At 40.7% G+C, this 18225-nt stretch overlaps 1 protein-coding gene across 7 annotated transcripts in view; it reads left to right on the forward strand.

The window, feature by feature from the left end:
* DACH1 (dachshund family transcription factor 1) overlaps positions 1-17930 on the forward strand; it is a 538134-nt gene extending 520204 nt beyond the window's left edge. For 2 of the 7 annotated variants that reach the window (XM_090024542.1, XM_090024521.1), the window contains one exon: positions 15209-17930. Coding sequence is in view for 6 of the 7 variants with exons in the window: in XM_090024521.1 (XP_089880647.1) it covers positions 15209-15246 (38 nt within the window). In the remaining variant the exon portion in view is untranslated. Of the gene's footprint in view, positions 1-14795; positions 15159-15208 lie in introns of those variants that run through there. The other 5 variants (XM_090024531.1, XM_090024505.1, XM_090024512.1 and 2 more) reach the window with 5 other exon arrangements.
* The last annotated feature ends 295 nt before the right edge of the window (positions 17931-18225 follow it).

Consider the following 18225-nt stretch of genomic DNA (forward strand, 5'->3'; position numbering starts at 1 on the left):
AGTCTTTGAAGGAGCATTGTCCTCAGCATAAATGGTTTTCCCATAGTTAAAAAGTCAGACTCCTGGTTTTTTGTTTTCCTGCTTTGGTGGGAAATCAATCCTCTTTTGTCTATATTTGGAATTAAATATATGAAGAGCAGACAAAAATAGATTTCATCCTTAATTAGCTGCTTCCTTTCAGTTTTTTGAAGGGTTACAGTTTGACTAAGATCTCTTCCATCTGTTGCGATATGTTTGCTTTTATTTTGACTTCCTGTTACTGTCTTATCAAACATCACATGAATCATTACCATTTGTTTGCCATCGTTTTCTTTTGTTTTGTTTCTCTTCCTCTAGATGATTAAAACATCAGGCTGAATGAAAGGTTAGAAGTACACTGCGATTCACATTTGCCCCATCTTATTAAAACAAATAAACCACCCAGTTATATAATTTAAAAGTGCTTGAGCTATGGCTTGCAGATGCTTTTATCAGCTCTGGGCTGAAGAGGTTGTGTGCATTCGGGCATGCACATACAACTGTTCTTTGAAAGGGACAAACCTCATTAGATTACAGGTGCCTGGAAATAACTTCTGAGAAAATAGCTGCCATTTTCAATAAAGCTACTTCCTAAAAGGAAACACAATTTATCATGTTCTTTAGCTCAAGTGAACAGCTTTTTTTTTATTTAGATAAAAGTACCCCCATTTTATGTCACAAATATTTTATTTCTTTTAATATAGCAGAGTGAGAATGGATCGCGATATTTTTCTCTTTAATATTGTACAGCCATAATGACTCTTTAAGTCAGAAAATGTGTGTCACATTAACGTACATTGGTGTGATATTTCATTTCCCTGAACACCATCCTGTTTGCAGAGAGTGAGAAATGCATTATAATTACATCAGCTAGCTAGAACACAGATTAACAATTTTGGAAAGCATACAGGATATAGGAGCAATAGACCTGTTCCTGCTTTATTGGATTTTAGTGCAAAATTCCCATTGACTTCAATCCTTGCAGGGGCTTGGTCCTGCAGCTGTTAGTTATATGATGGCATTTGGTTTGCAAAGGCCTTTCTAAGCTGAACTACTGTTAAAAGCTATGGTCTTCAAATAAAATTTTAGCAGTATTAAAAACCCCAGTGTTTTAATTAAAATAGTATCATTATGGGAGTTTATTATTATGGTTAGTCCCTAGAGACTTGGCCAAGATCAGGATACTGTGGTAGGCCCAGTACAGATACAGAGTGAGATACAGGCTCCGTCCCAATCTGGTGGTGATATCTGAAAAGAAGATGGAGCAGGAGGGAAAACAGAAGCATAAGGAAATAAAGTGGCAAAATGAGCTGCCCAAAGTCCTGCAATGGCAGTGCTGGGAACCCAGGTCTCCAACCCAGCATGCTGTCCACAAAATAAAGCTCTCTATTAATGAGAGCAAAATGCACATCTAATTTGCTAATTGTCAAATGAGCAATCCTGTTTTTACCATTTGAATACTCTTACAAACTTACTTCAGATTTGTTGCACTTGATATGTGTATTGTGTAAGAATTATAATATTAATGACTGTAAGAAGTGAGTGCAGGTTGTGTGGTTATCATATTCAAAATGTGCTGTAACAAAAAAAAGAGAAAAAACCCCAAAATTATGTAGCTCAAACCTGCGCAAGTTGCCTCTCCTCTCTATATGCTACAGAGACTCTTGATTATTCACTTGCCTTCTCACCCACTGTTCTTCTCTGGCCAGTCTCTGTGGGCTTCCCTCTTTCTACCACACTGAAGTAAACTATTGTCTTTCCTTCCTGTGTTCTCATTACCACATCACATCTTCACTACTGAAGAGTCCAAATACTACAAAGAACTGAATGTAAATGCATGAATATAAATGTCCCCTAGTTAATGTCTTTATGGAGGAAGTATTTTGTGACATATGTATCACTTCAGCCTTGCAAACATTATGTCAAAATTGTTTTTAATAACACTTGTGACCTTGTAACTCTTGGGGCACATTCATTCAAATACCTCCAAATGATTATTGGTTAAAAAGGGCTTGGTTTTTTTTCATTAAATTGCCCAGGCTGTAACTCCTGTCATATCAGCCCACAAACAAAAACAAATGAGAGTTAAGTTTGTTGGCACTTTCACAGTGAGTTGCTAATATAAGCTTGCATGATTTTGCTGAATGGTGACATTTTCAGGAACTCAGTATTTAAATCCTTTTAATTATAAGCTGTTTTATTCAGCAACTTAGCACAGTTTTCCTTATTTATATTTTTGCTTGAACACCCAAGAGTGAGATTTTTGTGTTTTTATACCATTCATACTTGCACCTTTAGTGTTTTAGTATACTTTGTGAAAACATTAGGCATGGTGACAAGAATATACTTCACCTGTAATGATTTATACTTATAGCAGTAGGCAAAATTAGAAGTCTGTGTTTGTATATATTAGATAATACCCTATTTACTGAAATGCAAGATGAGGTCCACCCCATTCAACATGAAGAAAAAAGGCCCTCATGTTGAATTTGAGCAAAATATTTGAGCTGCATCTTCAGCTCGAACCCTGACCTGGACCAGGGTCCCAATTGGGAGGTGCAGTTTCTGTCCCTCAGGAGCCTCTGCCACCCTGTCTGCTCGATGTTGTCTGTCTCCATGCCATCTCTTCCTCCATGCTGCAACTTCTTCCTCCACGCCACATGGACCACGTGGGCGCTCCAGCTTCCATCCAGCCACACAGCAACAGTGACGATAGTGGCAGCTCCAACTCTTACCTGGGTATGGGGCCAGGGCCAGAGCCAGAGCCAAGGCTGCTGCATGGCCAGGCAGGGGCTGGAATGACCATGTGCTCCGTGTCCCAGGCTGGAGCAGGGCCGAACCATGATGAAGTATAAGTGGTGGTGGGAGGAGTGTGGGGGTGGGGAGGGTGCAGCAGAGTGGACAAGTATTGGGACAGTGAGGGGGGCAGTCACAGGGGGCACAAGCATTGGGAAAGCAGGTGGGAGCGGGGGCAAGTCATGAAAGAAGTATGCACTGGAGGGTAGAGTGTCACAGGCCAGCTGGGCACTGTGAGTATATCAATTTAGTTGCAGACCAACTGAGCACTGCAACTTTATTAGCCACTGGGCTTTTTGGTTCGGGATCGAGGAGGTGATGTTGGAAAGGAAAGAAATGACAAGCTTCATATTAGACAAAAGTTCCAGATGCCTCCAAGAAGCACATATTTATTGCTTATTAATTTCTTTGGTTCTGGCCATCACAATCCACCCCTTGCTTCTTTGAGCATTTGGTAAGGCCTACAAATATGATTTCTGCCAGGTGGTGTGTACATGGTTGGCAGAAACAGCATTTATTTTGGCACAGATATTAGACTTATTTTTATAACAACAACATTTACAAATTATATTAAACAATATTAATTCCATAACTAAACTTATTACTACTACAAACCAGGGAAAAGGAGCATTTTTAGTAAAGGCATACATTTGCACAGTACAAATTACTTCATAGTACTTACACAGTGGGGGCATGTTAGTAGCACACTTAGTAATTCGCCCTTCCTCTTGGGCTATGAGAGTAAGATGTTTACCTTTTCGGGCATCTTCAAGCAAATTGTTAATGTAGGCTGCTACTTTATCCCACCCTTTTAGTTGAGGCATGTCTACATCTTGAACCCAGGACTTTGGAAGACTTAGGTTAAGAGTGAGACTTTCTAGCTGGGTTTTTGGCTACATTAAAATAGCTTCCTGGTCTTGGACAACCAGGATAGCTGATGCCCCTTGAAAATCTTGAGCTTCTGCACAGCGGCAGATGCAGGAGGTCCAAAACACTCTGTTGGGATAGTACAGGCAGCCAGGACCTTCTTAACAAATCCGCTGAGCTAGGGTAATGTAGGGAGTCGCTAGTAGGGGTGTTATACAAATCATGTCAGGGGGCTATTGGGCCATCCCTTCCAAAGTTTCCAAGCCAATTAGAATGCCATTTACAGGGTATACTGGAGATTGAACTAAATACTTGGGGCTTTCTGGGTTTATAATTTCCCAAATGGGACGATGCAAGTCCCAGTTCTATATACAGCCTCCTCCCAGTCTTGTTGTTAAGAGATGGGCAGTGGACCATGTGCTGTTTGCTACCCTATGTAGAACCAAAAAGCATTTTATTTTGATACAACCCTCCCATCGTGTGCTTCATGCGTTTCAGTAAACTAACCATTGGGTCAGCAGTGGGATAGTCCATGGCATTTTAAGCCAGCAGGTCATTCTTCGTGTCTGAAATTTCTTATCGACTGGGAAAAGTGAAAGTTAAGTGAAAGCTGCACTTGGGCACATGCAGTGCTCCGAGTTTGATTAGCATCAGCTTGAAAGGCTGCATGCATTAACAATAATTTATTTGTGCTGCTTTATGGCCAATGGTTTCTACTAATTCATCAATGTATTCTTGGGCCATGTTATTAATCATACCCCCTTTAATGAGAAAACCTATAGCTCGTCGTATATCCATGATTTCTTGGGTGTTTTTCTGTGATTTATTTATGTTCCAAACTTCCATGGCTGAATTAAGCCTGTTTCACACGTGGTCTAGGGTACCTCCTTTTTTCTGGGTGCTTGGAGGCTGTTGGGCTGTGGGTTGGAAAACAGTTGGCCAAGTCCAGCCCAACATTTTCTCTGCCTAGTGGGTGCTGGCAGAACAGTTGGGGAATGCTGTTCTGATAAACCATTGTTCTGGGTTAAAGGTAATACGGATATTAAACAAGGAGGCATTAAGGAGAACTGAAGCCCTGGTCTGGGACTTCCACCATGGGGTGACATTAGGCAAGCGAGGTAGCAGATACACCTGTGGTGGCTCTTTTTGGATTAGCAACGTGCATCCCTGCTTAATGCAGAAAACGGACAGGGGTTCTCCTGTTTGGGTGCTAACCATTTCCCTTTTTGTTTCTGGGATTGGTAAACTTCCCAATGGGGTTGGTTTATTCACTGGAATGTATCCCCATATGCGTACTTGAACGCACATTGTCCAGGTACGACGATGGCATGGGTATCTTGCAAAAATGATTGTGGCACAGTGCCCCCTATGGGTTCAGCCAGTTTTTCTGGGTTGACCAGGGTTGTACCCTGCAGACTTTCCCAGACTATTTGGTTATAGGTGGCTGTAGTATATGTAAATCCGTGAGCAATCCCCCCTTCATTCATATGGTAGAACCACAAAATACCTGGAATATGGGATGACCACTACTTAACAGCATAAAAGCTGTTTTTAAACCACCATAGTACCTTGCTATACTTGGAGGACTGGTGTATTTCGTGAGCTGTATACCATTGTGCCAAAGTATCATTGGGTAGGGGGACTGTCAGAGCAATTGTTTCCCATGCAGGTGGGGTTGAAGGTTTTGGTTGTCTCTTTGGGCTTCGGGTGCTTGTAGAATTTTAAGCTTCAGTCGGGGTTATGGCAGTGGTCATGTCAGGACTCAGGGTCAGCAGTGTACCTGCAGGCAAAATATAACAGCACCAGGGCTATTGGAAGAAACAACAATAATCTTCCCCTATCCTACACTCGTTTTTCCCGATTCTGGCATATGGGAGGAAACCAAGTAACCACCCTGTCCCACAGTAATATTGACAGGTTCCCCCTTGCCAGTCCACAATCCATCACCAATGACTGAGAAGCTGGTTTTGCACTTTTTTGATTGCAGTTGGGCATTCCCAGTATTTCAGTGTGTTCAAGGCCTTGGCAGCAGATGCAATCTGGGGTTCAGGAGCATGGGAATGCCCCACATCATTTAAACAACAGCAAATGATTAGCAGTTCTGTCCTGATGGCATTCTACTCCTTTATTGCTGGATGAGGGTGGCAGTGTTGCTCTGGAGCAGGATGAGGTTGTTACGGCTGTGCCTGCGGATGGACCCAATCTGCAGGAACAAGGAAAAATGGAGTCTGGCTCCCATTAGATGGATCTGATCTTGACAGCCACCATGAGTTACATGTGTCCCATGCCATTAGCACCCCTTCCTATTTGTCCCCCTGTGGATGCTTAACTACTACCTGATCCCCCGCCTGGAGTTTCCCCCAACCACACCTTGGCTGTTTCACTGCTGGCTTGCGGGGCTTGCCTTAGCCAAAGGCTTGCTGCATGGGGCTTCCTCTGGAGCGGGGCTGATTGTTGGCCCAGTTGACTGAGCGATCCAGGTGCAGGTCCCAGTCTTTGAAAGCCAAACCAGTGGCCATTCACAGGTTGCACTTTAAGATAACATTGGCTCATTCTACCAGTCCATTAGATTGCGGGTGATAGGGAAAGTGATAGGTCCACAGCACTTGATGTTTTGCAGCCCACTTATAGACAAGATGGTTGTGAAAATGTGAACCATTGTCACTTTGCAGCTCTACAGGTGATGGGTAGAAGGCTAACAGGTTTTCTAGTGCTATACAGGTGTCCTGTGCAGTGGCCTTGGTAGAGGCCCGAGCAAACATCATTTTGGTGACTGCTTCCACTGCTACAAACATATTTGTTGCTTTCTGGGTGTGCAGGGAAGTGAGCCTATAAAGTCACATTGCCAAACTTGTCATATTACTTTTTCATTATGTAACGACAAAGGGGTAGTTAAGGCAGGGGTTAGTCAGGCCTTGACTTCCTGGCAAGTGATGCAGGAGTTGACTAATTCCCATGCTTCCTTTTTGGTTAGGTGAATGCCCCAGGTGGCTGCTACGTGAGCCAGGGTGTCCATGCTGTTGATGCAGCCATTCTGTGGCTAGCACTCCAGGGGTTGCCTGGAGGGAGGGGCTGGGCACCTTCTCTGGGGGTAGCTGAGCTTCTGCCTCAGCAACAAGGGCTTCTGTGCTGCCTTTGGCTAGCTCATCTACTTGCCTGCTTCATTTTGCTTCAGGCCCTTCAGCTTTTTTGTTCCCATGTGCTGCACTAACATGTTGTATATGTAGGGGAAGGCCTCCCTCTGCCATTATCCACAAAGTCTCCCAGTTATCATAGCTTCAAATATTTTTGCCTTGTCTTTTGAAGTTTTCTTTTTTCCACAAGGATTGCTACTTGGTGCAATCCTCTACTACTATTTACGAATCACAGTAGATATAAATGGGTTTTGTATAGCCTAACAGTTTATAGTTGGCCACGTTGGCTACAACGGCCAACTCAGCATACTGCAAACTTTGGCCATTTCCCTTCATTGTAAGCTGCTTACCATCTTGAATCCGTGGGCAGCACTCCTCCAGGTGCGCCCTTTGGCTGAGCCATTGGTGAACCAGACTTCTGTGTCTTCTGATATTTTCATGTCAGATGAGAAAGGAGGTGCTTCCTTGATGGGAGATGGCTCATCAGAGCTGGTTGCATCTGGGTACATGTTGACCATGTTTTCTGTGACTTTTTCCACTAGTGCTGGACGTCCTTTAGGGGTTACCCGCTGTGCCTGACTTAAAATATAATAGATTTATTTCTGCACTGTTGTTTCTTGGGCCCTCCCTCCAGGTGGGAGGTGTCAGTCAGACAATGCTATTCCCAGGATGGGTACTGGAGTGGTTATGATAGTGGGTAACTCCTCTCTCAGGGCCTCTGTGGCTTCTAAAGCTGTGGCTGATGCACACAGCATTTGTTCTAGCAGGATGTATCGGGCTTCAGCCCCCTTTCAGTCTTTGCTCCAAAACTCAAGGGTCTTTCCCTCCGCCTTAGGCATATCTCTTTGCCATAAGCTCCACTGGGGCCCCCCATTAGACATATTTACATGGCGCCAGAGCTCCCCTTCTGGTGTGCTGCTAGGGAGGCATGGATGGTTATCGCCTCCTTGAGGGCCTGCATGGCATGTTGGTGCTTGGGGCTCCATTCTCACTGTGCCTTTTTTTGCACAAATTATACAAATGCCAGGCCAACACACTAAACTCAGGGATATGCAGGCACCAGAAATTAAAGCGCTCCCAGCTGGGCTTGCAGCTCTTTTACATTATTGGGGGCAGGAGAATCTACCAGGCTCTGTAGCTCCTTCACCAGTATGGTGGGTCCACCTTGTTGCCACTGGATTCCCAGGAATTTACACTGGGGCCCAACCTCTTGGATCTTTTTGCTGGACAGCGTGAATCCAAATGCCTGCACCTTGTCTTTTAGGGACTCAAAAGCACAAATGGTTAATTCCTGGTCCTGGCCTCCCAACATGACATTGTCAACATACTGCCAGACATGCACCTTTGGGTGGCTTAATTGGACTTGATGGACTATTGCAGCCAGCACTTCATGGGCCAAGGTGGGGCTATGCACGCAACCCTGGGGTAGGACTATGTAGGTATACTGCTGTCCTAGCCATGTGAAGGCAAACAAAGGCTAGTGATCTTCATGGATGGGAATAGCAAAGAACACGTTTTTAATATCTATGGATTTCATTCACTGGGGTCCATAACACCTAATGTTTTCTGTTAACGTAGGCATGGATGGGACTGCAGCTGTCAAATGGTTGGTATTGGCATTCAGAGCTCTAAAGTCAATAGTCAATTGCCAATCCCCACTTGGTTTACATACCGGCCACACCGGGATGTTGTACAGAGAATGAGTCCAAATGATGGTTCCATCCTCCAGCTGCTGATTGATGATGTTCTGGATGGGTTGTGTCACCTGGGGGGGAGGTGTGTGGTATTGAGATCAGTGTACCTCCTTCATGGCTGGCAGGGCGACCGGAGTCATAAGACATAGGGCTACCACCGTCATCACGTCTTCCTGCTTGATTTCCTGGGCTGTGGTACAGCCAAACAACCAGGTTTCCTGTTTAAGAATAAACTGCTGCTCTTGCAACACATTTAGTCCCAGTAGGTTCGGCCCTCCCTGGAGCATTACAGCAGCTGCTGTTACTATGGAGTCATTAGGCAAGGTGAATGTGGGTCGGTCCAAATGTCCTGGTTGTCTGGCACCTTCAACTCCTACCACTTGGTAGGGGGTTCCCTGTGCCCCTTCCTATTCTGCAGTCTAAAACACATAGCTGGACACCAGTGTCTAGTAGCATGTCAATTAACTTTTTCCTTCCATGAAAACATTTTTTGTAGGCACTTTGATTAAGGGGCTAATATTATTCTGTGTTACCGGTCCCTGATCCTTTACTGCCCCCACAATGGCCCCTTGCACGGGGGCTGGGTCAGCCGGGACTCCTACTGCAGGGGGTTGAGGGGTGCCGAGGTTTCTGTCTTTTTCCCCTTTTCACCTCACAGTGTTTGATCCATAACCCTTGCAGGACTATGGTAGGCAGTTTGTTAGTTTGCTCTTTACTGAACCCTGCTGCCAGTAGCTCTCTCCACATTTGCACCCATGGAGCTTTGGGTTTTTCATTTCTCACTTTCCTGAATTTGGGGGGCTCGGCTGGGTCATCTTTCTCAGAGGCCACTGCCATGGCCTTGGCAGTTTTTATTTGTTTGGGAAGCCTTGGCTTCTGCAAGATGGGCAGAAGCTGTACTAGCCTCCGTATCGCATCTCTTACCGGGTGAGTCACTAACTCTTGTTGTAGTGCCAAGAAAGCTGAAGTGCATTCAGTGAGCGATCTCCGGCAAAACTTTCTCCACATAGCCTCCGTTATTAACTTTTCATCTAAAGTATGCCTCCAGTTTCCTGCTTGAACAATTTCTGTCAAAGACAGCTGGTAAAGACAATGAATGGCTTTCTCTAAATTAAGTTATGCTCATGGGGGGGGTGTTAAACTCTTCTTCCATGTTACCATAACCTGCAGCAGGTGCTTGCATTGCAGCAGAAAACAGTAATATTTTGGTCCTGCCCGACCCACTGACCTAACTGGATTTCAGGGCAGAGGACCAATTGTGCTGCCTAAGTGCGACTTGCAGATACTGCTGAGGCTTCTTCACTATACATTTGAACTAACCAATATATTATTGGCTCCCCTGGTTTAGCTTTATGTTGCTCTTCCAGTTCTTTGATTTCTGTGCGAGTAAAAGACCATGTCTCCATCTGGGGATTTCCCCCTTGTTGCCCCACATGGGTCATCACCATTGGGAAGGTTTGGGTTAACCCTGCTGGGGCATAAGGAGGTGGGGATTTCACGGGCTTCTGCTGGGAGCCTCACATACTTATCATTCCCTGGCTTAGTTTCTGCAATTTTACCATACAGACTTTCACTCTTTGAGTTATCCCACAGCTCAGTTTTTGGAATCCCATTATAAAGACACTGCCAAACCTTTTCAAGGGAAGGTTCAATTGATCATGCCACTTGCACTTTCTGCTAAAGGGAGGCAATTGCCTGTGTAACTAGTAACTTTCCCTCTCGATGGTCTAGTATCTCTAGTCGATCTTGAGCTGTCCTTGCAGCTGCACACACAACAAAGCTAGAATCTTTCTCTTTTCTTAATTCACTTTCAAGCTGGGTTACTTGACTCTCTAGGGATTGAATCGTTTGATGAGCTGAGTGGCTTCCTCTGCTCCCAGTTTTAGGCAGGTTGCCAGCAGCCAAGACAGACATCCCTTCCTCGGTTTGCCTTTCTGCACGGCAGTGAACGCAGCCCACTGACAGGGAACTGTGGCAGGGTCACTCCAGGCAGGTTTCAATCTCTCTTTATCCCACCCCAGATTCTTAATACCCATAACCTCTTCTATTAAAGTAATCAGTGGGGCCCTTCTGACCCCTCTACACCATTCTTCCCCTCCAAACTCTCCATCCTCGATCCTGTTCGTAACGCCACTTGTCACAGGCCAGCTGGGCACTGTGAGTATATTAATTTAGTTGCAGACTCACTGAGCACTGCAACTGTATTAGCTACTGGGCTTTTTGGTTCGGGATCGAGGAGGTGATGTTGGAAAGGAAACAAATGACAAATTTTATTTACAAAAAAGAATGAATTTTACTTATGACAACAAAAGATAGTTTGCACATATAATAGTTAATAAAAAGGCTAAGCTAATAAACAGACAACATAACAATACAGATTAAAATTGACAGTGATAATAAAATAAAGAAATTAAGAATTTCTACTTGCTGATTCAACTTCATGTGCATCTTCTAACTGAGGAACTATCAATAAGTTACTAACCAAAGTTAGACATCTCTGAACCGGGCTGCCCAAAGGATAACCAGTGGAAGCCCCTCGGTCAGGATCTGGTTCTCACTCTCACAGGGATTAAGAGAGATCCATGGGGGTATGGGACAGTAATGAGCTTTCTGTTCCATTCTTCCCGAGGGTTACTATGACGTGTATTATTTTATATTCTAATTATGCTAATTTTTTAGTTATATAGCCATTCATAATAGTGCTTTATAGCTGTTATCCTATGGAGTTAAAAGGTGTTAGAAATCATTATAATAAGTTACTGCCCAAGCTTGGGTTTATCCAATAAGCAAATTGCAACACAACATCTTCAGGTTTGAAATTAATATTACCCCACCTAAATCCAGCCCCTTCAAAACTCTCTGACTATGCTTTTTTGAGATATCCAGTACATTGCAAGAAAGGCAGTTGAATCCAGTTTTTATTATCATCAAGGCTAAATTCTGAGCAAGAAAGAACTACTAGGTCAGCTAATTTCACAGCTATAGCTTTGTCTTTGAGGCCTAGTCAGTTCCACAAACAGTTACAAGTTACATTTGCAGGTTACAAAAATTCAAGCTTCATATTAGACAAAAGTTCCAAATGCCTCCAAGAAGCACATGTTTATTGCTTATTAATTTCTTTGGTTCTGGCCGTCACAGTGGAGGCACTACAAGCTGGGGGCAGTCAGGGGGTCAGGCACTGTGGAGTGGCAGGCACTAGGGAACACAGGCACTAGAAAGCAGGGAATAAGGGGGGGAAGTGGTGGGAGACAGGTGACAGAAGACAAAGGGGAGGGCTGAAGCACTTAACTCTCCTGTGACCTGCCCCTCTGTCATTACTTGCTCTAGTGCATTTGGGTGGGGGGGAATTAATCTAAGACAACCACCCAGCAATAGATTCTATACATGGGAAATGATAATACATTTTATATGTTTTCCATGCATAGAATCTAATTATTGGGGGGGGGGGATCTTAAATTTGAAGTCATCTTGGATTCAAGTAGTTACAGTATATCTGCATGGATAGTATATAACTTTGTATTTCCTTGATGTAAACTCTGCATTAGTTCAACGGACTGTAAAATATATGTGCTGTATGGGTAAACACAATAAGTGTGGGCAGGAAACTTCAGAACTGTGGTATTCACAGGAGAACACACTGGCAACATATACAAAGGACCCAGATCACTTTTGATAACAACATTGGTAGGCTCCAATCACTTACCTGGAGACTGGAAATAGGAGACTTTAGTTGACAAGAATATTGAGACAGGAGCAAGAGTCTGAAAATATTTCTTAAAGCTAAATGCAATTTAGTAAATTTGAAAGAAAGAGTTGTTCATTGTTTTTATCTTATCACATATTCTTATTGTTGTAAATCTTGAAAAAATAAAGAAAATATTTAGCATTTGTTGAGAACCTTTGAACTCTGACTAAGTATGACTTAATTACAAACATGCCATACCTATACCAGCTGTGGCAGGTGGGTTATATCTTACAACTGACATATTTAATGCTTTCTACATTTGTCCATCTGTTAGGAGAATTCATCAAACAAGTTAAGAATATATCTGTTTTATACTTAGTCAAATAATAGAATTAGATCAGATACTCAGTTCATATTCAGTTCACTTTAATTTCATGATCAATATGAAGTCATTTAATTGCAGTTTTTATGATTCATCATAGAGCTAGCTGAAAAACAACAGCTTTATAATTATTATAAATACCCATGATAAAAGATAGCAAGGTTTATTATTAAGAATGTATTTGACTATATAAAGAAGACAGTTTTTAAGACTACTGTAACTGTAGTCATATGAAGGTGTAAAACAGAAACTATAGGACCTGATCCTGGTGCTATTTACATAAACAAAAAATTCAGTTAATAAAAAATGACTTCAGTACCAGATTGGGTTCATAGGCAGTACAAAATAAAGCTGTTTTTTAATATCGGTACTGTTCTTCCCTGCATGGAAATTCCTTTTGTGCTTTCTGTTTCAAGGATTCAGCATCCTACAGCTATTTTTTTTTATTGTTGTTATAGTTGAGAATATTTTTAACTAACATTTTATTCTAAAAGGTATGTAGAGACATAGTCACATAAAATATAAATTAGTGGCTTTAGATTATCTTAATGTTTAGGTATAGGATTTATGCCTAGCCCTTATTAGCACACTCGTTGAAACTAGCCAAAGTGCTGGTATATACTATGGATTAATTCCCCTACAGAGGTATCTAGGCAGCTTTACTATTGTAAGTGGCTATTGTATTTGTTCAATATGTGGCAGAATTAAATGTAAGTATCATCAATGGTGGTCCAGTTAGCCTGTGTTTACAGTATAGTTTGGGGGGGGGAAGGGGCAGGGTGTTCAATCCCTTTTATCAGGCCTCCAAAGCTGATCCTTTCCAGAGTATTTTTTAGATAACCTTTCTTTTTCTTCCCCTCTCCGACTTCTCACAAGCATTTGGGCTGTTCTTCATGCATCACAGCAGAATAAAAAGCCTTTAAGTTAAGGCCTACTCAATTTCCTTTTATCTCTCTTCAATGCACAAAGACCATAAAGAGCAAAGAGAAGGTTGAAATGGTTCTGAAAGTAAGTATCTACAGGCAGGGAGGGTTGTCTACTCCACTGAAAAAAGCTTGGATCATCTGTGAAGAGGAAGGGGAAGGGAGGAGTGAAAGGATAGGGAAAAAAGCAGAAGAGCGCATACCCAGAGAACTGAAAAAGAGAGCAAGTGATGGAAAATGAGAGTAAGACTGGAGAGAAATGCAGATTGAAAATAGATTGAAACAATTATTGAGGAACAGAGAAATGCATGCTAATTCTGTCCTGAATCCTTGTGTAGCAATGACAGAAGCTCCTCAGTGGGATGTGGAAGGTCAGTGTGTGACCACTTACGATTGTGTGTGCTTTAAGGTGCCTCCCTAACGAAGCTCTTCTCTGTTTCTGTCAATAGTTATAGAAGGTTCATTTCACTGCTTTAGGCTTGATGAGATGTTGGAGTGTTTGAAAAAGTTCAGTGATTATTAGAATGTCTCTATTGCAATGGATTCTTGTTCTTTTTTTTCACAATGTGATTTTTTAAATAATATGACAGGTTAATATAGATTAACTAGCCTGAATTCAAAAGAAAGAAAGTTATAAATATTTACTGATGCATGAGGGTTGAATCAGAAGAATTTCTGTGCTATTTGTACATTCAGATGTAGGTGTTTTGTCCTTGGAAGCCCTGAGCAGGCAATTCAGGAGTACAATGTGCTATAACTTCAGTAATTTAGACCCAGAGGATAAAACACTTTTTTATCAGCTAGGACAGCTTAGTGAGAATGAACCTATGAGCTTGTTTATTTCTTTTTTATATATAAATATTTTGTATTGTATATCCATATTGTTTCATACTTGGAAACCAGTTAAAAAAGACTTGGGGCATAAAGCAGTATTAATCCCAAAGCTCCCGCCCACTTCCAAATTGCTGATTCAATGGCTGTATCATTTGTTTTTCATGTCTTTTCCCCCACCACATTCCTCACATGCACACTCTGGTTTAAACATATGTTTCTCAATTAGGTAGTAAAAATTGAGACATGCTTACATCTTTAACATAGTAATTCTTTAGTTAATCACACTTTTAGGGGGAAAAGGCTATAATTCACTGATGCTGTTTAAATCTTTTATGCTGGGTTATGTATAAATAACTACAAATGTGTGCAATGGTTACATTACATGGTATATTTAACAACAGAGCTAAATCATAAGGTATGAGCAATGCCTTTAGTGATGCGAGTGTTTGTGATTGCATGCAGGAGATTTTTGCTCTGCAACCATGGAAGAAGTAATTGGTGTTCAGCAGTATTCAGTTAAGTTTTACATATCAGTAAAAATACATGCACAGAAGCGCAAACTATTTTTCTGTTGTTCAAGCAATAATATGAATGCAGCATATATTAAAGCTTTAGAGCATTATCATGTGATTTAGAGCTATAGAAACTGTTGCAGTGTTCAAGTGTTGCAGTCTGCGTGGCTTTGTTGATGGCATTAAGTTTCAACATTTGGTGGTAAAATAACATCACTGACAGGCCAACATCTCAATACCACCATTTTTCATGTAGCTTTTTGCCACCTGAAGTTTTGCAGTTACCCATTTTACAAACTTACTGCTTGTCCTGGTGATAGAGTATAGGGCTGGATGTTTAATGATTTTTTTTTCTTATTTTAGATGGAAGACTTTATTTGAAAACTACTGTCATGTACTGAATCTTACACTGCTGGAGATACCTGTGCTATGGTAAAGGACTTTGCAGTAAGACATCCAATATTTGGAAGTTCTGTTAAAACAAAATGTTTTCAAGGCAACTTCCTCAATGTGTGTATTAACATTCTTCAAAGTTTAAAGCATTCTGCAAGAGTGTCCTCCATTGGTTATCACCCGTGGCTCAATCCAGAGGTCTAGAGAATGTTTGTAAATGTCTAAGAAACACTCTTCTTCTTTCAGTGAAAATCTGCAGCTCTGCTGTTAGATCCCCTTGTATACACAGTTACAGATGGGTCAGAACAAGGCCTAGTGTTCTTTTTTTGAATGGGATGCAAACTCTTTCCTCCTCTGATCATTCTGTATTTGAGCACATCAGGCGTTCCTTCCAGCAGTGTTCCCCTATATTTGCAGACTGTTATGCCATACCTAAACCAGCAAGACTGCTCAGAAGTAAACCTGTAAGAGGGCATGAGAGGATTCTTACAAAAAAAAAGAAAAAGAAAAAGAAAAAAAAATAGTTACATTCAGTTTTCAAACTTGAGAATTGTGGGGTTTCTTCTAAAGACGTTTTTTTCACCTACTTTCCAAGAGACCAATGTGTGGACATTAGATCACAATAAGCAAAATGAAATTTTGTCAAAGTGAAAAGAAATGCTGAATGTAAACAATACTGTTTTACTGTTCATAAAGTCTCTTTTCCTAGAAGAAAAATAAATAAAAAGTAATAATTTCTCATTCTAAACTGGCAGGGGTTTATGAAATAAAAGACTTTGCTTCTTTATTCAAACTGTTGGTCACATGTACAGTATATGAACACAACCACACACGGAAGGTATTATGTATGCAGTAGAATACTAGAGTTTAGGAAAATGAAAATTTTAGATAATATGTTTTGTCACCCTGTTGGTCAGAAAGACGCCTTTCTAGTTTTAACGCATGCAGGCATGTAAATATTTGTCCTGGAGTCACAGTATTACTGAATGAGATGTTAAGCATCTGGTAACAAGTCAGAATTCTGTATCAGCCACTTTTATTTGTATATTGAGCCCTGCTTAGTGCCCTGTTAGTGCACTTTTAAGAATGGACTGTGGCTGAGCAGCAAGTCAAACACCAGAAATATTTTTATATGTTAATGTCATATTACGTCAATGTTACTAAAAAAAGAAAACCTAACAAACACTTGATGTATCAGTCCAATTCCACGTAGAGCTGAGTGATACAGTTGAAGTCTATTGTCCTTCCCTGCCTTGTCTTAGGGAAGGGTGGTTATGTGTTCCTTTCACTGTCTTTATGAAAGTTACAGTATGTGTTTTCACCTGTGTGCTGATAACTGGAAGTAAGCTGCAACACAGTGCTTATTACATACAAGAATTATGTTCTTTGCTTTGCATACTTTTGGGTTACCCCTTTAAAGACTGATTTTGTGAATCAGTGCTGTTTACTGTAAGTTTTGTGATTATGCTTTTTTCACCTTTAATGTTTTATGCATATAAATATTATTTATTTCATGGAAACATATCAGAACCTTTAATGTCTAAGATGCCTAACTTAAACATATTTCTTTAAAAATAGTTTTGATTGGATATTAATGTTATTTTGTCGAAGTAAAAAGAAAAAAAATAATGTTTTGTAAACTCTAGCACTGAGCTTCTATAGTTTGTAGGTCTTCCTTGCAATATCGGTACACAGTTCTTTTGTGTAGCCCATCTTTACTCCACCACAATCCTTTTTTAACAATAGGAAAGTTGTATATACAAGTTCACATCAAGACAATTTTTTTTTAAAGAACTATTGAGCAATATTTTTCATTAAATATTATTATCTAATACTTTGTAGTAACGTTATTTTCTAATCATGATTCTTTCATAACTTTCATAGTTGAACACTTTAGAGATTCTGGACTCCACGTTTTTCATATGCAGTCTTTAAAGGGTTAACAACTGTAAAGTTAGATGGATTTGTGGCAAGCTTTTGAATCATTCGTATCTGAAAGAGAAGTAAAAGCCTACAACTGAAACATGTAGTAGCATCTGCCATTGCTCTGCTCCTTGCATAGAGTCACCTGTAAGTAGGTTTAATAGTTTTACAGTATATATTTTGAAGACCTTTGGGAATGCCTCAGTGTTTGGCTTGGTACATAAATGGAAATCTTACCGATTAAGGGGAAACAGTTTTTAAACTGGAAGTTGAGAGAGAACCTTACTAAAATGGTGTAAATATTACAATCCATGAAATGTTGCTGTAATTTCAATTTTTGCCCTTCTTTAGTTATACAAATTTTGGGTTTTTTTGCATAGATGATGAAAAGTTGTGCTCATGTTATTGTTTATATGCTTTTGTAATCTTAAAGATATTAATGTCTAGTTGTTCTATATTATAACCACATTTGCGCTCTATGCAAGCCCTTGGAACAGAACATACTCATCTTCATGTAGGACCTATGAAAATTGTCTATTTTTATCTATATATTTAAAGTTTTCTAAAAATGATAAAAGGTTATTACGAATTTTGTTGTACAAAATCTGTACAAAAATCTGTTTTTACATCATAATGCAAGAATTGGAAATTTTTCTATGGTAGCCTAGTTATTTGAGCCTGGTTTCAATGTGAGAACCACGTTTACTGTTATTGTATTTAATTTTCTTTTTCTTTTCAACAATCTGCTAATAAAACTGTCTGAAATCTCCCTGAGACTTTATTTACAGTTCATCTTTATTAAATTTTGTGAAATGTATAACATCAGAGGAATATTTACTTTCTAATGGGAGGCATCTGAAAACAACATAAGTCAGCTCTTTGTAATGCGAGAAGAACAATGCTGAATGATTTTATTTAACATGCAACTGCTTCTATCTCTAATATGAATTACTGTGGTGAAAAAACATCATAAAAGCACACTCTGTGGTTATTGTTTAACAAGCAGATTTTCCATATTTTTTTTCTTGCCAGCTAAGCAAGCTGCCCCCATCTACATGATTTAT

Source organism: Crocodylus siamensis, chromosome 1, assembly GCF_052110815.1.
Source record: "Crocodylus siamensis isolate JL-2025a chromosome 1, ASM5211081v1, whole genome shotgun sequence".
Classification (NCBI taxonomy): Eukaryota; Metazoa; Chordata; order Crocodylia; family Crocodylidae; genus Crocodylus; species Crocodylus siamensis.